The following is a 21,674-nucleotide window of genomic DNA, read 5'->3' on the forward strand; positions in this document are numbered from 1 at the left end:
ATTTTTTATTTGCAATCTAAATGGCAGTATTAAAACCATAAAATGATATTTGATTATGCAGCAAATATCCCAGGCTATTCACTGAGGAACAATGTAAAAATCCTTTCTGCCATTTCCACATTCTCCCATTTATTATTAATTTTGAGGTCTCATTGCCAGGGATAAGAAATTGGAATTTAGGGGTTTGGATATTTGGTTGTAACTTTTCAAAAAGGAAAAAAGAAATACTGTTTATCATGCTTGTTAACATTATAGTGGATGGATAAGTTTGGATACAGCCTTAGCAAGCATATCAAAACTTACCTTAGGGTATTTTACAATTAATATTTTTTTGTATCAGTTTTCTATCTATTATGGACATTAATCAATCAGACTGATGGATATAAATAAGATCTCATGAAAACAATCAAAGCATGGAGCTGAACAGAAGTGGCCCACTTCTGTAGTTGCTTTATCTTGTCAAGTTCCCATATCTTCTGATCACTTATCAGGCTCTCCTTCCAGCCTTTACAAACTGCCCCTTTTCTGGGAAAAGATTTATTTTACATTTGTGAGGTAATGAAAGGTAAAACCTAGTAAAGGTAAGGTAAGGATAGTGTAATATTCATGAGATAGGAACTTTATCTGCTGTGGTTATAACATTTATAACATTATCCAGCCTAGTGGTCTGTGTAAAACCTACAAACTGTCTTGTCTCCTCTCAAACTTATCCTGATATAGCTACCAAGTTCTCTTTTCCTTCTGTTCCTAACAAAGGTAGTGCCAAATGTTTTAATTCTCTCCTACTTGTATACTGAACAATGTCCTTTGTCTTTTACATCACAACAAACAAATAAAATGTATTTTCATTACATGTTCCAACAATGGCAATTGACCTTTTACTCTTATTTCATGTCTCTTTCAGTACTTCATATGGGCCTGAACCCATGTATGAGTGTGTGAATTGCACTATGAAAACCATTGAGACAAGGACCTTCTTTTCTTTACATATCTGTAAAGCGCTGAGTAAAGCCAGAGCTCTGTGAGTAATAATAGCTAAATGATAAGCCTCTTCTAATGCCACATGGTGGCTCTTTGAAATATATGGGTTTTGTTAAGGACTCTGAATTCCCCTTGCTTCAGTGTTAACTCAGAATTGGAAGCTTAGGAGACATTCTACCCTTTCTTTTTTTTAATAAGATCCACTGAGATCTGACAAAATCCTAATTACTGGAAATGACATGTAGTTTTTGAAGCAATACACATCATTAGGTTTGTAGAGGACACCTTTAGATCACAAATAAATGCAGAAATAAAGAAAAATAGGAGGAACAGTTTCACTAGCCTTGATGAGTGAGCTGACAACATATATTTGAAGTGGTTTGTTTCTGCTCATCATTTCAATTTATAGGCATAGCAAGTTTCCGTAGTGGCCATATACCTTTTAGTCAATGCAAATTAGCTTAATTTTTCTAGGTTTTCATTCCACAGACCTGGCAACAGCAGTTCAATGTGCATTAGGAAAACACATATATAATATGGGTAAATTGCATCTCACTGTGTAACTGAGTCTCCAATGCAGATTTTAGTCTGCAAAGGATAAACTTATTAGAATTAGTGGCAAAGATTTAGATTTCAGCCTGGCTTTCATTTGCCATAAACCCCTTACTTTACTTTGACAGTAAAAAGAGACCTTGCATGTAAAATAACCCTTTAAAACACTGCCAGAATGATGTGAAAAAGGTGCTAGGGTAAATAAACATCATGTCCTGCATGAGTGCTTGAAGAAGGACTGTATGCAGAATATGTCATACTGCTACTCATTTATTTTGAAAAGCAATATGTTGTTGGCAAATGGATGTCTCCTGATCCATCTTTCAAACCTCCCTTCCCATGCCTGGGCTTGTGTGAGACCCTCACGTGGCTGGAATGGGGGATGACAGTGAGTGCTGAGGGTGCCTTGCTTGGGAGGAATTTGCCACATTTTGAACTCATTTCCCCCAGCACCCTCTGTGCACGCCACTGTCACCACCAGCAAACCCTGCAAGGTCACTATTTAAAAACCCTTGCTGTAGCTTGTGAATTTTGATCCACCTTATTGTTAAACATTGGCAGGTGGCTTATAGAGAACATGACGCTAATGGAGTGTATTTTGGGAGGGTTCTTTCAAACCTGGAACTGTGCCTTGCCAGCCTCACAAACAGTTGTTTTAACGTGAACAAGGCAGTGAGGGAAGGGGGGCCAGAGGAAGGCATTCCTCAAGCTGACTTTGCCACTGAGGAAGATGTTGGAGGTCCACAGCTTCAGTCTGTGGTCTGTGTGCTCAGGGACTGTCTAGAAAGGACTGCAAAGCCAGGAAGTGACTTTCATGGCTTGTTTCAAACCATATTAAGGTGAAGGAAATAAAATTTCTGTAGTGGTTGTTTTTGTTTATTTTTTTACTTTCTGGAAAACTTAAGGGCGAGCTGTTTCTGTGACAAACCTCATGCATTTGAAAGCACTGGAAGAGTGCATCAACAGTTCGAAACCTCACGTCTGACCAAATGGCCTGTACATTTAGACAGATGTTTTGGTGATGAAGGGACTTGCATTTTATGCCAATAGTTCTGAATATTTAAGGCTTTTTTTCCTGTAGAAGTCCTTAGTTGAATGAAGCAGCACCATGGCTCTGAAGTTGTGTCCGCAACTGAATTCCCGCATGGAGATTTGTCTCAAGACACATGTGTGGGAAGTTCTGGAGTGCTGCAGATGATATCACAACTGGATATCACAACTGGAAATTCTGAGTTCAGAGAATATAATGTTTATTACTTATAAAACTGACTGTTCCACCAGTCCTCTAACCTCTAACGGATGTCGAATGGCAGACACAGCACAAATAATAAAGCCTTTTACATGACAAGAAAGGGAACAGAAGGGCTGTGGTAGCCTTCAGGGCAATACAACAAACATTTTAGATTGACAGGGTGATCTGTCTTCTGTTGCAGGTCATCTTTCACTCATGCATGGTTTGATTAGCCTGAGATATGGTATCCTATTTTTTTCTCTCCTGTTTTGAATTCTGCTGTATGTGATAGCTTTTGTGCATTAGAAATCACCAGCTGATTTAAGATGCGCTCTGATTTGCGAAATTTGCAATCCAGTTTTCCTCTTTATTGCATTTTTGTTCCCTATTGTTTTCTTTAATATTGGCCTGTCTGCATCTGAACCTGTACAAGACAGTTTTGCCATGCTATAGCTGCATGGCGTTGCTATACTTTCATCTCATCTCCCTGAACAGATCCATGTGATATTTGACCTCCTTAGGGCATTGTATTCTGCTTTTAATCTTTAGGGGTCTGTCCAGCCCTGGGTTTGGAAGAATGGTGCTATCACCATATTAACCAGAGCTCATTAACACATGTCAGTCTGGAGCAGGCAGTGCAGTATATATGCCAACAGCAGCACTCAGGTGAAACATGTGGCCATTACAATAAAATAACCTGAGCAATGAGGGTAAGTTTTGAGCCCAGACTGCCATTACAGATTTGCCTTGATCATACACACACAATGTTTTTCCTCATGTGCAGACACGGGAGTCTGACTAAGTTAGGCACAAGGGAGTGTCACCTCAACAGCTTTGTGTGTGTTTGTTGGGACCCAGAAGGCACCCACAGCCATGCCTGTCCCTGCCCACCCCCAGGGCTCTCCCACCCTGCCCCATGTCAGCTCCTGGGGCCATCAGTCTCTGCCCCAATGGTGCACCAGCAGGGCTGGTCTCCATCTCTCACAGCCCTGCCCTGCCCGGCCCTGGGTCCTGCTGAGACAAGCCCACTGCAGGCCCATGTCCCAGCCCAACCTCAGCTGAGGGAAATACTGATTTCAGTATTTGACAGGGAAGTACTGATACAATGGTCACGTCTCAGCATTTCCCAGAAAATTAGGAGAAGACTGAGAAGTTTTTGACCTGTTTTCAGTTCCTGGCAACCTCTAACAGGACGATTGACTTTTAGGAGATGGTTCCTGCTCAGACACAGGGTGGTCATTATGTTAGAAATTTCATGTGTCCCACAAAGAAATCCCAGCCAAGCTCACAGGTACCTGATGAAGCAACTATAGCGGTAGGAAAGCAGTCACTACTCTGGAGATTACACCATTGGTGAAGGGCATTGGAAAACTTCCTGCTGGAGTCCCTGTCCATGCAGTGTGTAAAGCCATCAAAGGGGTATTCGATTCACAGTCTCTGGAGGCAGGTACTCAGGTCACCATCAATACTATGGACCTGATTTTGCATGTTTTTTTAGATCACAGATGGGACACATAGCCTCATCCTCTGCCCACCAGCTGCAGGCAAGTTTTATCTTCAGAGCTGGATGGAGATCCTCTGTTGGGCTGGCTCAAGACCAACCATGTTTCCTCTCCGAGGTGCTGGTTTCCTCCCTGGGGTGCTGATTGCCTCCTGAGTCCTGCACAGTGTCTATGATCCCCGGCTGAAAGCTGAGAGTAAGGAGATGCAAGGGACTATCCAGAGATGCAGCCACAGGGGTAGGGTCGGCCGGTGAAATGGAAAGAGTCCCAAAGACCGGGCTCTTCTCTGCTGGGAGCAGTGTACATATATCACAATTACTTATGTGAAGGCAATAAAATGATGGGGTAAAGGAGATGGCAGTTGCTGTTTTCTATTCCCTGCTGTCTCCTTCTTAAACCCTTCATGATGAGATTGACAAGGTCAGTTCTCCACCCCCTCACATGGAAGCTTGTCATTTAAAAAGAACAAGTCTTTAGGAGCAAGAAAACAATTTTGAATTAACTGCTGTTTTATTGAAGTTGCTGTGTGTGCAGAGGATGAGGGGAGTGCAATAATCCACTTGTGAAGCGGTCAGACTTTGTGCAAGATGTAGCACCACCAGCATCAAAGCCTCAGGAAGGAAAATCCACCCCTCTGCTCCTGCAGGGCCCTGGTGGGGGCCATTTGACAGCATTTCCCCAGCGCATAATGAGGCTGCAAGGCTGTTCGTGTCCCTGAAACAGTGCCTAATATCAGCAGAGACATCTGTGCCGAGGTGTGCTGAGATGTCTTGTCACACACTCCCCACTGCTCCCGGTGAGGGGTGTTCCCAGAGCATGGAATATACGCTGTGTGAGTGCGCCCAGGACATTCTGAAGCAACCTCTGGAGGTTACTGGGGTGCAGGAGGAGGATGCAAGATGTGCAAGACATCCAGTGGCCAGGCACCAGAGTGTATGGGCAAAACTCTTGAGTAATGAGTCTTCTTGCATGATTCTTGCACACAGGCTGTGGCACTGGTGCTGTATTACTTAGTACAGAGGGTATATGAGCAAAGGGAGCCCACTCACCTCCTGCATTTTCCCCTCTGCGTCCCCTTGTACCCATCAGTCAGATCCTGGTGACACCTGGCAGTTGGCCAAGCTCTTCACCCAGAGTGATTCTGTTGTCTACATCTTCTCCATCTAGGCCACTACAGAAATGCATGATCTGGAGAGAGTTTGATTCAGCTGTGTCCCTTAAATAAGAATATTATCATCCCTATGTAATAAGGCTGTTGTTTTTCACACTTTTGGGGATGCTCTTTCCTAGCCCGGGAATTGTCTAGCCACAACGATAATTTCTCTTTATTATAATCTCCAAGGACTTGCTGGACCGTATATTGCCTCTTTATAAATGTTGAGGGGCAACTGTCTCTGTGGCTGCCAGGCACTGCATGTTTGTAGGTGCCCAGGGACCTTATTGGAGAAGAGTCACAAAAGCTGAGGCTGTGAGTGCTGAGTTGGATGCCACTTTAGAGTTTGCAAGCAATAGTTATGCTGGGTTATATTACTGTGACCTTGTTTATAAAAACTCACTGACAGTATGTTTGTCTTCTCTACAAGCTAATGGGGGTCCTCACAGGACTATATGAGTGACCTTGAGTGGGTCTTGAATACACTTATGACAACATACAAAGTGTTACAACATTTTGGAAGTAGAGAGAGATTTACCATGTACCTGGTATTTGAGCTTGCTGAAATGGCATCTTTAAATGGCTGCTTTTCAAAATAATGAATCCTGCTTGAATGCTTTAAATTTCGGAGCCTCATAGAAAGTTTGCAATTCTTACTGAAAATTAGACAGACTGAGTAGAAAAGGATCTGTTGAAATGACACAATCCATTAACAAAACTGTCAGGAGACCTATGTTCCTGGCTGCCCTGTCAAATAGTAGATATGTTAACACATAAGATAATTGAGTTCCAATATGAACAGTTCGATTGCTGTTGATATTCCTTCTGGATTATGTAATAAAACAGGTCCTTTTTTTTGGAAAAGAAGAATACAGATGTGTAGTGTTCAACTAAGGCCTGTCTATTTTCTTTCATGAGATTTGAGAAGGTGTTCTACTGAAGGACAGCAAAACCACCTCCTGCACTGGGGATACCTTTCCATTCCCAGTTGTTAACTACTTAAACCCTAGTCATCTCTACAGATATTGGTTTTTTTAATCAGTTTACTCAGTGCAGCATGAACTCGGTGACAGCAGAATACAATATTTTGTTTTTGACTGGGTTACAATGTATTATCAGAAAACTACTGCTACATTGTTCTTAAACTAATAAGAGATATTTTTGTATTTTGTTGTTTTTTTATCTTACAGACTCAGCTCTTAGGAGTTGTACTTGCTGCTGCTGCAAATTTTCTGATTAGTGTCTCTTTGAATATACAGGTATGACATTATTTCTCTTTATTGTTGTTTATATTTAGCAAGTAATTTATATTACAATTTGTTTTTATGGTGAAATTCAAAATACAAGTTTTGTTGTATTTAATAAGCATTCCCTCTCTTTATCCTGCTGTAGTTGTTGGCAGTAAGCGAGCTCTCAACCTGTTCTGTGCTATGATTCCCACATGGGAACACAATAAAAACTCCTAAGTCCTTCCCCTCCTTGTAATGTGCCATGAGGAAATACCAGCTGTGACTGTACTAGAACAGGCTACATTTCATTGGAAAAACTCTTGTTGGTCAAGTGGAAATTGTCTAGCCCATAACAATGAGGTTGTTCAGACTTCATATCTTTTGTCTGCTGAGGGCAGTGAGTACCAAAGTCAATGCTTTGCCAAGGAATGTACGAACGCTGCAGGCAGACTTCTGCTGACTTGTAATCATTAACAGCAGTTACCAGGTTCAAGCTTTTAAAATGCTGTTTAGGAAAACCCAACAACTCTGCATTGCCGTTTGACAGACAGTTTCAACTGAAATTTTTATTTATCCTTTAAAATAGGTTTTCCTCCATTTAGTAACAATATCTTATCAATATGAGTAATGACTTTCCCTAGATCTCAGTGTTTACTTACTCTCCTATGAAATGAACAGGTCAAATTTTATTATTCTCTCTCCCTTTCCCACCATGCGGTCAGTCTTCCCTCTAGCTAGATGTTAGCCCACCATTTGCGATGTATTTCAGCTGGATTATAAACAGCTTTCAGCTAAATAACATCCATACACATTACTGTGCAAAGAAGGCAGATATCTGGAGAAAGAAATTGTAGGGGAATCACTGAGCTCACCCTCCTGTGTTTGTTGCACATGTTTTCAATCACATGGTGCCCTCAAGGGTTACTCCTACAAGAATGTGGGAAGAAACCAGAGCTCAGAATTCAGTCAAGACCTTGTCCTATTTGGTTTTCAGTAGAAATTTGGATTCTTGATTTCACAATATTATTTAATATCCATTTCTCTTTTGGGCTTTTGTTTGTTTATAAAAATGAAACATGCAAAATCCAGGATGTTACTGTGAATTGCTGGTCTGTGGCTCAGGGAAGTTCAATCTCCTTATGTTCCCTTTCTCCTTGAAGGCCTAACCTTCTTCATAGGATTTAATCCCCTGAACATGTTCCACAGCATGAAGCTGCAACAATGTGCTGTGTCCTCTCAACAAGAGGAACAACTGAGACTAAGGTATATCACTGATGTTACTCTTTGGCCCATACTGTCTAGTGTAGCCTACAGAGTAGGATAGGAGCGTAAGGAAAGTTGTTCACAACTTCCCTGGGGCTCTATAAGGATACTTCCAAAATGAAATATCAGGTGCTGGAGAAGGAAAGAGAGAAAGAGAGAAAGAAAGAAAGAGAGAGAGAGAGACGTATTTTACAACCACTTATACTACAAAAGTCATATCATCTGGTTTTCAACTTTTTTGACCCATTTCCCTGTGCAGAGAGACTAGTGAGGAATCTGAGAAAGGAAACAATATTCTGCAGAACTAATATGGTAAACATTACATCCTTCCCAATTATGACACCATCCTGACGGGGGCTGTCTTCTGTTTCAGAAGACCAAAGTGATCAAAGTCAAATTATCTTGTTAAATACAGGTTCTGGCTGTACAGCCAGACACTGACACACAACATGTGTCAGTGTTAGCTTCTACATTTAAGAAACATTGTCAAAGTACTACTTGAGTATATATAAAGCCTGTTGACACAGGTATAGCTTATTTTCCTTCAAAAAAATAAGGCTTTACCTGAGATATTCTTCTAAGGTCAAACAGAAGGTTGTAGGCAAATCCTGAATTCTACCTAAATTATTTAGAGTCCTCCCTACACCACATGGGATTAAGTGCCGCCTTTTTAATTTTGAAATTCTGTTTCTGGCAAGGATATGTATGATGGAGCAGGAATACTGTGATGTGTGGTCCACCTCTCCCAGTTCATTGCCACAGTTCTGATTCTGCCCCATCGCCTGCCTTTAAGTATTTCCAGATTCACAGCACAACTGCCGAGCTTTGCTTTGAGAGGAGAACAGGGCTATGCAGGGATGGTTAGGAAGCACTAGCTAGTATTCATGTAATATTTTTCAGATTTATTCAGCCATTTAATTTTTCAGTTATTTCCACTGTGGCTAAGGAAGCACACATCTAAAGCAGCACTGAGTTAACACAAAGCAATGTGTCTGCAACAACAAGCTGAAAGCCATGTTTGAAAAGAAAACCTTGACGCACCTGGAATTTGAAGCTGACAGCCCCCTTAATTATTCCACTTTTGTCAAATAAGAGAACACAAAGGAAGTCTTTCTTTTCATGCCTGTTCCTAATAATTAATTTTCTAGAAATGCGCTCATCTCCGATTGGCTTGCCAAGCAGAGCCGAAGCCCTACTACATGAGCAGACTGTGGTGGTGTGGAATTACCCTCCTGGGGCTCGGAGAGGTGGGCAATTTCACAGCCTATGGATTTGCTCCCATTTCCCTTGTTGCTCCACTGGGATGTGTATCTGTCATAGGTGAGGACGTTTGCCATTTCTTGCTTGGGTACATATTTTAATTGAATGCTTGCTTGTGACCAGAGGAATAATAGCACAGGAAATGCAGTGGGAACACAAGGGAAAAAATGTTAATGTTGTGGTTTGAAAAGAAATTATTCATATAATTACTGGAGCTGACAGTTTAACACAAACCATCTACTTAACTCTGAGACTCTTTTTATATCTTTCTCCTTCCACACTTATTTCTATTGTGGCCTCTGGTCACTCTGTGCTGTGCTAGTTCTGCCAGTCAGTGACCCACTGTGATACCAGCCTTGCCGGCTCTGTGAGCCCCTGAACCTGGGAGTTCACATCCTGCTTACTGCACAGAGTTGTGGTCTGATCCTGAGTACCGACAATGTTTTCTATGTTACCATCAAACCAAGTGGTTTCTGTTGGCTGTGCCTCTGATCCATGCTGGGCAAACTTGCTGGATGCTCTGTCCCCCCGTTGCTGGCAGATACCTCCACACACTGGCATGCTCCTCAAGGTCTCCGTGGTGGCAGGGTTTGGCCTGGGCTACGTGCTGGACTCACTTCCGCAGAATCATGTTCTTAGTAGATCCACAGCAATTTTTCTGTCATCCACTCATTATCTTCCCATTCACAGAGATTTTAGGAACCACACTTGGAGCAGATAATCTTTTCTGCTGGTCCTGGTAGTTGTGTGTGTCCAAAAGGGTCTAGAAATTTCCTGAAATGTTTACTTTATTCATGAACTTTATCAAAGTTGTTCATTTCTTCTTTGATGTGCAGATTAATTTGACTTTAGCAGAAGTCCTATCCTTAGGACTCATTTGATGTGACCTTACTCTTTACTTCATAAGAGTTTTTTTGTAATTAAGGTATTTAGAGGACTACTTCAGGTATGACATGTCTGTATCTTTGCTAAACATACATTCTAAAATAAGTTATGTTGTGCTAATGAAAGGCAGAGTGGACAGGGCGGTACTGTATGAAGGCTGTGAAAACAGGAATACAGGTTACAGCTGTATCCCTTAATCCTGTCGCTTCATACCCACAGCTGAAACCTCCAGGGCCAAGATATCACAACGGTTCTGCATAGGCTGGAGCTCATTTGTTTTCTATTGACAAGTAACAACATTTCATGGTCTGTCTCTAGCTACCAGTTTCACACTTGAAAGTGACATTGCAGAGAGCAATTTTGCATGGGAAGGTAGAAAAGATTAATTATCTTCCGGGTGGCCTCCCATCTGTAGGAAGGAGGCAGCCAGCCACATGTGGGTGTAATTTAGCAAAGAGATAGCGGGGGAAGGAAACTGCGGGCAATTTACTGTAACCTTTATTGTAAAACTACTGCAGAATTTTGGAGAATGAGATATAAAGCCACAGTAGTTCACCACTGTGGGAAACACTTCTCAAAGAAAGGGATGAGATATTACCTGAGATGAAAATGTAAATTAATATGACATATCCCAGTGTGATTTTGGTGGCAGTAGTTATATTTTTAACAACTGTAGACATTTCCAGATGTCTCTGAACATAAAGGCACATTGACCAATCTAATTTGTTGTCCAAACTGAATAAAATGCAAATATAGAGAACTAGAAAGAAAAAATGAAAAGCATTGGGAAGGGAAAAAATTAAATTGGTTATTAAACTGCTACAAAGAAGAGGTCACATTTAGGGTTGTTTTTTTATCTGGGACAATTTGTTCTTTACCTTTGCAATATGTGAAGAAATGTTGCATCATCTGTTTACTCCATTCTCCCTTACTTGTAACAAATACCAAGAAACCATTTTCCCAACTGTTGTAATTTTATTTAAAATCTTATCCACTTTTTTTTTTTTTTTTTTTAACTGACCCAAAATACTTATCCTGGAAGACCCCAGAAATCACTTTAAGATCCTATATTCCATTCCCATATATATATATTAGCTGACAGTATCCATTTCGTAGCCCAAACAATAGAGAGATCTGAAATTTTATTTGGTCTAGCAAACATTCCCTTAAGGAAGGGAAAGTAAAAATGGTGTAGCCAGCCAATTACAACAATAACTTCCCAGTAACACTTCCTACTGCTAGATACTTTCCTGTCTTCTACAATTAAAGCCAGATATAGAGAACACCTTTTTAATTTTAGAAGACTTCATCATTTAGGGCAGTGACAAACTGACCAAGATACCTGCATATCATCTGCTAACAACTTGGCAAAGCATAGTTTAGGCAGCAGGTCTTCCAGTTTAAAAGATTAAGAAATACATTTCTCATTAAGTTGTGACCTCTTTTAGGTGGTAGAGGGTGGCCTTTGCACAGTCCAGTAGGCTGTTTTTTGAGGTATTGTTGAATGTGTGTCTTTCATAAGTTAATTTTTTAAATGAAGAAATTAAGCAATTATTAACAAACTCCAATTATGTATCTGAACCCTAAATCCACTCTTCTGATAAACATTTTTTTCAAATTTGGTGTCAACACATCCGACCTGATAAGAGCTGACTCCCACTGGCATTGGGAGTACACCTATGGTGTACTGAGAGGAAATGTGCTTTGTGTTATGCCCAGTCACCTAGTCATTTAGGCATCTCTGCAGATCCATATCGTTCTGGGTCTGCATGGAAAGTTTCCTTTGCTTGGAACCCAGGGTTTTGGAGGAGGATCAGGCAGACTGGAATCTCTGCCCAGAATGGATTTGGGCTGTACCCATCATATATCTCCAGACCTCTGAGACGGGAAGCATCCTGGGTCTTAAAATAGATGGAGCCAATGTCTGTTATGCTCTGCTACCACATCTAACTGCATCCAACCAAATTTTGCACTTAACCCGGTATCAATTAACTAGTGAAAATTTTGTGCCTTATCCTCTGGAGCTGGCTGCTTCTGATGGCTGTTTTAGAAAGAATCCAGCACCACAGACCATGAATTGGCAGTAGACTTTAATTTTTTTTTTTTTCTTAGAATTAAGCTACAAATACTATATTTTTCTTCTTACACAGTGGAAGTATTTCTGTGTGTGGTTGCAATGATGCAAGCTCTACATCTGTTCAGGGTTTAAAATAGTTTGAGAAGACAGCAGTTGTTTTCTTCAAGAAGAGAAATGGGAAAATTTTTAATTTAAAAATGGAGAAGTAATACACATTTAATGTAATCATTAAAAAGCATTTTTTACTTAAAAAATAAAAATCATGTGTTACATGTAGCTTGGGTAATTTTAGGCTGCTGTGGCTTTTAGCTCATTGTCTTGCTTTTGCCTGCACAAGTAACTTGGCAGGGCTGGAGGGATGAGGAGAGGCCAGTGGTATCAGATATGATTTCTTCTGCAGTTTTCATCATCCTGTGGAGAGTTGTTTTACACTTAACTCACTTAGTCTGACACTGTTGAGATCCCTTTGCATTTTTGTATGCTCCTTTTAAGTAGCTGTGGGGCAAGAAATTGCTTTAGGCTTTGAAAATTGATATCCCTGACTGTGCTTTAGGAAAAAGATTCTCAGATGTTCTTGCAGAAATGGATTTCTCTCACTCACTGTAATGTAACTTCTTTGTGGCTCAAGAAATTAGGATTTTGAGAACTTTGTTTCTAATGAGAACTGAGAAACATTCACCAGACTATTCTTTAAAATCTGTATTTGTCTAGAAGATGCAACAAACGGATCTTCAGGGTTCATCCTTCTCTCTGCAGTGTGTATGCCCTATAATCCAGTTTCCAGAGTTAAGCTTACCTTAATGGTCTCTCTTTTGAGCAATTTGCCTTATATTTGGCTTCCTTGTTTATTAGGATATTGGTATTAAGGATGGGGAAAAAAGCTTTTGTCCACTCCTTTTTCAAATTTACTAATACTAAGTACTAGTACTAAGTACTAATATTTAATCATGTTAGAAATGTTACATGTTCAGTGTGCAGGATAGCTATCAAGAGGTCATGCACCAACTGACTAAATACTGTAGTATCTTCACACAGAGCTCTGGCCCTGAAGGAGACCCAGGTCCCATGAGGTCCAAAAGCACCCATCCTCCTTGTACCTGAATTCTCTCTCCTGCCTACCCCAAAATGACTCACAGTAGGTCAGCACACTGGTTTTCCTCAACCTCCTGCCCTCCCCTTGAGCAAGACCATACATCTGAGATGCAGGCAGGGTGAGATGAAGGAGGTTTCAAGCTAATAGTCTCGGGGAAGGGGTTCGTAGCCATGAATTGTCTATATGCAGACTCCACCATGGAGATGGTACTACAGGCACACAAAAACAGCTGTGATTTTTCTGTCAGTGCCTGCAGAGTGTACATGGACACGCTCATCCCTATGCTTTGTGCATGGGCATTAGAGGCAGTCTGTGCTTCCTGTCCTTCTGTCCCCTCAGTAGCCCTTTGCATGGGAGAGAGATATTTTAGTCTGCCACAGGGCAAAGGGCACAGCTCCTTTCTCCAAACCAGCTCCTTTCCTTTTCAATGGGCTTAATAAAAATGCTTGGGCACTTAAAAAAAGAAATAAATAAAAATCACACTATCGTTCAGCTAAACCACATTCCTCTCACAATCGTCAGCCTCATCAGTTCAGCCTTTTTTCTTGTCCTGCTCTTAGTGTGCAGCCTCTGGATTCCCTGTGGAAATACTGGTACTTGCCCAGGAAGACCTGCTGCCCATGCTCTGCCCTCATCACCTCCTGCTCATTGGAGCTGCAGCGATCAAATGTGCTACCTGCCTCATCTTCTCTCCAGATCTTCCTGACTCTCTGGCAGACTACAATAGCTTGAGTTTGGGAATGGATTAAAGCATCTCCAAGTGCTTCTGTATCGGGATGGTCCTAAATCCCTTCGGTTTGGGAGGTAGACTGAGGGTCTGTCTGTATAAACATACTTTAAGATGTCATTTAAAATGGTACTGGCAGGAACTGCATCCTCATGGCTTGAGCACTGCTCAACAGATTTAGTGGAAAATCAACTGGGTGAGCCTAAACTGTTTCATTAGACAGAGGCAGACCCTAAAGTTGCATAGAACAGGTAAATGCTTGATCTCAAAGTGATTTTTTTCTTGTTGCACAAGCTGGGAGAGGTGCACACATTAAACGGTAGTCTTTGAATAATGGCTAGTAGTCCTCCTTTGGTATTTCATCCAGACCACCAGTGAAACGGATACAGAAGTATTCTGCAGAATAGGTGGTTTTAAATGCCTTTACCTGACTGAATCAGTTAAGCTTATCAGAATGAAGATTTGAGTCAAATATTAAATTTTGTGGTTTTATTGGAAAACTATTGGATGAGACAGAAGCAGTAAAAGCAGTCTGTGCATTTAGGAGGATAGTACTCATCTATTTAAAATAGTACATAAAGCTCACATAAGAACTTAAAAGAGGGGAAGAAAGGATATGCTAACATTTGAAGTTATGAACAGTTATTGAAAAGAATTATTTAACATAAAACCTGACAATAAAAATAGAGGTAAAAAGAGGAGATTCATAAATAACTTCAGTACCAGGAAAACAGCTTAATAATAAATTATACTTACTTGTGAAATAATTTTCGGTAGGAAAAATAAGTGATGGGCATTCATTTGAGTTTTTAAAGTTTGGATTTGACAAAATACAGAAAATACACTCTACAGATCAGTATGTATTTTCTGTCTTTAACTTCTCCTGTTGTGTATTATCCCTTTCTTAAAGAAACAAACAAGAAACAATCCTAACTGAAGCTTTCATGTGTAGGAGGAAGAGGAGTTGTTTTGTGAGATGGGTTCTCACCATTCAGTGTCTGCTAGTGGCAGAACCCACATGTCACACTACTCTTTATTTCTATCTGTGCTGGAGAAAACCTACATATGGAGGTAATCACATACGGTCACTCTCCTAGGAGAATCAGCACCTGACTAAGCTATGTGTAGCAGCATTACAGCCCTCCCTTAAGGCACTTAATTGCATATCATGCAGAAAATGGACAGTTTCTACCATTTTTTTCAGTTTACATTTAAAATCATATGCTTCAGTGAATACATATTCATTCAATAATGAATACAAACCAGCCTATTTTATGCTAATGTATGAAAAGACAAGGTTGTTTCAACCTAAAAAATAAGCTCCTGAACAAACACTCTTTTTGCCATTTTCTACATTTTAATGTAGTGTCAAGTCATAATATTTTTCATTTGAAATACTAACTCTGTATTTCCAGATTGAAGAATTTCATGAGCCTTCAGAAAGGCTCTGTCATATAGATACAGATATTTTACAGGGCCTATTTACTACTCAATTTGTGAACATTAATATAGGTATGAGTCAGTTAGGGCATGAAATGAACTCAAGGATTTCACTAGGGTGTATTCATTCTGTAATGTTCAATCTTTAACAGATAATCTCCCAGATTTTGTGCCCCTCTCTGAATCTAGCAGGCTATCTGCCACCACTCTCAGTGGGAGCAGGATCTGTGGCTAGTTTTGAAAGTTTTACCTTAATAATTAACTAAAAAGCTAAAAATATTCTGATGCACCAAAAGTATACAAGTCTTCTGGTATGACCAGGGATGCAGCCTTTACTTCAATGACTTACAGGCTGACAGTTAGGGCTTAGAGTTATGCATGTGTTTTATAGCTAAAACCACTGATTCAAAACCAATGAGGCTTTAAAACAATGATAAATTGCATGGTTTGCTGCTGAACTGTTGCCAGCTTACACTTCGACACCATTTTTAGTCTGCATTTCTGTACTGTTGTATTCTATTGCTGACCAATTAAAAAAATACAGACTATTCCTCATTCTGACACTGATCTCAATCTCTACGACTGTCTATATCTTAAAAAACAGAAAAACAGGCAAACAAATGACCAGTTGCAAAGACACATTCATACTTTTCAGCACAGCAATTTCCCAGGTTCCTCAGTCTATTCATCTGTAGAGCAGAACTTAATGTTCAGTGATTTATTTCCCACATCAGTGTAGTGGTGCAGGAGAAGGGGTATCACAGCTTCTGTGATAGAGAGGGAACAAGGGGATCCTGGCTTGGGAAAGAGAAAATTTGGGCCAGGTGGCAGGAAATTAGACTCATGCTGTGGTCATGGGGCAAAATCATGGCAGAGGGGAAGGTGGCTAGGAGGAAAGTGTGAAGGTGTCACATCACTGGTGTTGAGGAGAAGTGGGAAGACAGGAGGCACCTCACCTGTGGTCTGAGGGATGGTGAGGAAGGAGCGGAGAGTTTGGGGAGCTGAGCACAGGGGTTTCAGCAGGGCTGCAGTTAGAAACTGAATTTGGGATGCAGTAAGGTCTTTAAATCATATATCTAGTAGCTGTGGCCATATATCTAGCTGTGGCTCTGGCTGCCTGCTTACTCTCTGGCCAAGGTTCACAAGGTCTTAGGATAACTCAGCTTAGAAAGGATCTCAGGGGGTCCCTAACCCAACCTCCTGCTCACAGCAGGGTCAGCTTGGAGGCCACCAGGCAGAGAGGAGATGGCGCAAGGAATGTGTTGGCCATCTAGCGTATTGTCCTAAACTGCCTTTTCTGGAGGAGTTAATGTCTTAAGCATCTAAATGCACCTGAGACTGTGAGCTGAAGCCTAAAGGAGTTAAGGAAGAGGGGCTGAGCCGCTACAAGGGCTGTGCCTTTCTCAGTGGGCTCCTGGGGTGCATGTTGGTGCCTTCCATTTGTCTTGCTGGCCAGGGAGAGCTGCAAAGCCACCAGAAGGCAAAGCAAGTAAAGTCCAGCCTATGCTCCTGGGGATCACCACCTCCCTCAGAGCCCTCCTCCTCTGGCCCTGTGTTTCTAGTGAGCCACTGTCTTCATCAAAACAATCTGTCCTTGGTTTCTTTGATTCAATCTGTTCTTTTAAAAGTCAAACTTGCGGAGCTTAAAACCTAGAAAATTTAGAAAATAAAAATAAAAATTAAATTTAGTGTGTAATAACAAGGTGCTCTCTTGGCTGTGATACTGTAACTTGCTTAAAAGTCAGCCCTGAAAGTAACAGCCAGAGTCTGCCAGGCTGCTCATCAGTCATGGATGTTCTCTAGCATCTCAGCAGTTCTGTGTAAGTGTTCTCTGCTTCTTTGCTTAGATTTACCCCCTTTGCTTTTCTTCTCCACATGAATGCAAATGAAGTGTTGGTGGCTTATCCACAGGGAGTCTTGTCTTTTGTGTTCAAAGTCTCTCCTGGGGGTCACTCTCCCCACTTTCTTGTTGTACCTCCTCTCCTACTTCAGTTTTTCCTACAATCCCAGATGGCCTAATATATATTCTTAAATACCCTCCTATTTTTAGATTCCTCTACATATTACACATCATAAAGAGCATTAATTATACATACAGTCTGCTAAGCTCATGATCTCTTGTGCACTACCAGCTATCTCTGGAGAAAGAGCTTGCCACATTTGAATGCATTATTAAAGTGGATGACAGGCTGAGTGACAAGTTTCTTTATCTAGATGCATACCAGTGCCTCCCTGTGCCCACTACCAGCTTCAGAGATTGTAATCCCCCCAAGCTGTCATTTGCCATCTCCAGAGAACTAGGCAGTAGAATTTTGGGACATATCTCACCCCAAACTGGATGCCAACTCTGGAATTGAACCCTAAATTGCATTTACTAGATCACTGAATGCAGAGCGCCCAGACAAGGGGTTACTCAAAATAAAATATACAACAAAACAAAACACTGAGATATCTGTTCATGAAGCAGCAGGTCTTTGCTGTTGATTGCCTATGTGGGTGAGCTGAGGTGGGGTTTGGGAGAGCTATGACAGCAAGGAAACAGAGCAGTAATTAATTCCTGCACTGTCTTGGGTTGTTGCTGCTTCTTTCCTGGTTTTTGTCCTATGTAGCTCTGTTATTATCAGTGTTGCCTGGATACCAGTGTCTTTTCTCCAGCAAAGCTGTCACTGAAACATTGAATAAAGAAAACCGTGTCAAGCAGCCTCCTTTCAGTGAGGCATTTGCAGTTGAAGATTCTTTTTTTGCACTTATTTGTTTGTATCGATTTCCATCATTCTTCATATAGTTTAAATTTATGACTTCTACTATATCTGATTTTCTACTGACTGGATAACACGGACATGAATTCCAGTTCTGTGTTTACCTCTTGGTATGAGCCTCTCTAGATGTATCTAGAGTACATATACTAGCTAACAACAAATTAATTTTTTCACCAGAACAATGGAGTTAATGAGGCAAAGATGGTTGCAAGAAGGTTGAACTGTGATTTCCAGAATAAACCAAAGATTTCACGCTGTAGGCAGGAACAGAGCTCTTATAACAGCATCTCATGATTTAGGTTCAATGGGTCCCTTCACTGTCCCTCCTGGGCAGTCTTGCTTTGAGGTTTCTAAATGAATCTAGCATTACCAATGCACCTCTCCCAAAGGCCTGTCCTCATATCTTTTACACAGGAGCCATTCAGACTCTTTTGCTTCTCCTTAGAGGTAGATACTCTAATGTTATGTGCTGGAATAGAGCCATCTGTCCCAGGTGGCCAACAGTCTGACCTCTCTTAAGTGCAAACCTGTTCTTCCTTCTCCACCACATGTCCACACTGAGCTGCTTACCAGGAACCCTGGCCAGAGCACTGCTGCTGCTCAGCCACACACCCACTGCTGCCCATCCTGAAGAGGCAGGATCAGGAGCTGGCACAGGGGAGATATGAGAGCCAGGCAAGGGAAAGAGCTGCACAGAGAACAGGACACCATTTCCAGGGCTCACTTCCATGTTTTTCCTTCCTTATACAAGTCTCTCCTAGAAGACCATGAGCAGTGCTCCTGTATGGTACATATGTTGATTCTTTAACCTGCTTGCTTGCAGACTTCATGACCATTCTCTTAGTTCATACTAAACACTACGTTTTGCAGTAGCTTTCTTCCTTTTGGTGATACTACTGCTACTTTACTTATAAGCCTCTAATACGTTGAAGTCTAAAGAAGCAGGATTTTATCCATCTATCAGGCAATTTGCCTTGAGCAAGTAAGCTGGTAGCAAAATGGGGAGTGAAACAGTAAGGTTGATGAGTATCCAGCTTCCCTGACACTTCCACATATGACTGAATCAGAGCAGTTTAAGCAGTGTTGTGGGAGATGGAAAGGGTATCACATCTCTTCAACTACTCAGGAGCCTGCTGGGTACATTTAAAATCTTACAAAAAATGAGGGCTGGTTGGCTGTGGAACGGGCTTCTGGCTGGTTATATCACGGTATAGTGCAACAGTAACAACTGTGAGATATATTTAAACTTGGCCCAGGGCAGCTTTTTGCTACAGCACTTGATATTCTATCAAACAGAAAAAAAAGTCTTTATATTTCTGTTCTAGGTAGTGCATTTATTTCTGTCTTATTCCTAAAGAAGACCATGAGGGCTGCTGATATATTGGGTAAGTAAGCGTTTGCTAACGTGGACATGTGTGTTGCCATATGCTTAGCAAGCTGTAACTCTCACGCAGCCCCCCACCTTCACACTCCCACTTTCCCGAGCAAGTGTTTTGAAGTAGATACTTTCAAAATTGGGAAGAAGTGACAAAAAGAGAGAGAATCTTCACTGCATGAGGAAAAGACTGCATTCCCAAATCCTTTGCTCTTACAACCATAACTCATTCCTTATGTGTCCTTATTGCTCAAATTTATTTTAATTGTCTATTTTTGCCTCTGAGGTTGTATTTAGCATTATATTTATGATTACAACACAATTTTAATAAAACCAATGAAGTTATTGAGCTATTCATTCAAATATAAGATCTTTTTTTCTTACTGCATACACATTGCACAAAAATTCAAGCTCAATTAAAAGTGACAACTTCCCTTTTGGTATTAATTTTATCACTTCAAAGAACAAATAATCATGTTGTCAATGTTCTGTTGGGAAGCATGGTCCTCACTGTAAAAGCATCTCAACTTTTTGTCTATGATGTCCAAGATTTTTTTGCATATCAAAACTTCCCTGCTTGAACAAATAATGGTGAGAGACAAGCATATTTCAGGGGTTGGGCTTTACTCAAACCATTTCAGCTGGAACAGGGCATGTGGTGTTGCTACACGGCACCTGGTATTTCTGTGGGGCTCCTAGCATCTAGGCTTGGTTGTCCATACTATAACAAGAACATCCTGGCTGTTCTCATGAATGTTTTGGAGAGATCTGTTCAGTATTGTTCCAGGAATACCATACAATATTTATTTAGGTTTGAGATCCAAATTTGCCAGCTGAGCTGCTACATTCAGAATCCACCCTCCTCTGACTGATCACGTTTCCCTTAGAGCCTTAGACATCGTGTGTTGCTTTAACTAGTGTTCAGCACTGATTTATTTTATTTCTGAGAGTTCGACTTTGCAAGAAGGATTTAACAATGCTGCTACATTCCATAAGAATGAGCTGTATGATGGGAAATATGGTGATGTTTTTGCAAGCACATAAATATAGAATGGTTCTGCTTTTCCAAAGGAACTGTGTGTGATAACTGTGCCAGCAAAATCCTGGGGATGTGCTTTTTTTTGTATTCCTGAGCTTTGTATTCCACACCATTTTTTTGGGTTTGCCAAGAATTGTAAAGATTAGTTGAAAAAAAAATTGATTATCTAATATCTTCCTTAATCCAATACAGCTTATGAGCTCAGGATCGGCTCACTTCTGTCTTGATACCTCAGTGAACATCTGTGTTTGTCAGCTGGCTGTCCACAGGGCAGAACTTCCAGATTTTTATTAAAAGCACAATAATGCAAGTTCAACCTTGAAAAGGGGCCCTGGCAACCTGATGCTTGAACAGTCTTTTGCAAATCAGCATTTTATAAAACAGGTCATAGGTCTGCAAATACAACAGGGAGCGGCCAAAATGTTGGCTTCATGACAGATACACATAAGCATTGGACTGGAACATATCTGTTGCACTTAATGTTTCCAGGGCAGACCCATAGCTGGTGCAGATCTCTGTGGCCACATTGACTTTGGGAGAGTTGTGTTCATTCACACTGGTTAGTGATGTGGCTGTCTGCCTCAGGAAATGACTTGTCCTTTCAGTTTAGGATAAGTTTATGTGACCTGCTTTGTGCCTGTGAGAAATAGAGAGGATCAATTCTCCTTTGTCATGCACTTGGTACCAGAACTGAGAATATTTGAAAATGCATTGCTGAGTTGGAATTCTAATTCACTGACAGCTTTTTTCATACTTCCAAAATCCTTTGAGTCTTTTATTAAAGTTAGGCTAGATAAGACTCCAAATGCAAGGCAACCCAAGTACCTAAGCCCAAATCTGATTAAATGGATGTAAATTTTCTTCTGGAAACTATTTCCAGGTCAGCTGGAGAGCAAGGATGACCAGGATTAAGAAATATTTTATTAACAAAATAATGTATCCTTTTCTTTACAGGAGGAACACTGGCAGTAACAGGGACATACTTGTTGGTGACATTCGCTCCAAATACACCCCAAGAACTCACAGCAAGACGAGTACAGAATTACTTAGTGAGCTGGCCTTTTTTGGTATATTTGGTGAGTATCTGGTTTGTACTACTCCCTAAATC

At 40.9% G+C, this 21,674-nt stretch overlaps 1 protein-coding gene across 1 annotated transcript in view; it reads left to right on the top strand.

Annotated features, from left to right (window-relative positions):
- The window catches only part of NIPAL2 (NIPA like domain containing 2), a gene marked incomplete at both ends in the record, with an annotated part of 49,930 nt that overhangs the window by 11,725 nt on the left and 16,531 nt on the right, over positions 1-21,674 (top strand). The window contains 4 exons of the mRNA XM_080364309.1: positions 6,610-6,678; positions 9,060-9,231; positions 19,478-19,537; positions 21,521-21,642. Of these exons, the coding sequence (XP_080220435.1) occupies positions 6,610-6,678; positions 9,060-9,231; positions 19,478-19,537; positions 21,521-21,642 (423 nt within the window). The remainder of the gene's footprint in view (positions 1-6,609; positions 6,679-9,059; positions 9,232-19,477; positions 19,538-21,520; positions 21,643-21,674) is intronic.

This window comes from Nesoenas mayeri, assembly GCF_963082525.1.
Source record: "Nesoenas mayeri genome assembly, chromosome: 2".
NCBI classification, from domain to species: Eukaryota; Metazoa; Chordata; class Aves; order Columbiformes; family Columbidae; genus Nesoenas; species Nesoenas mayeri.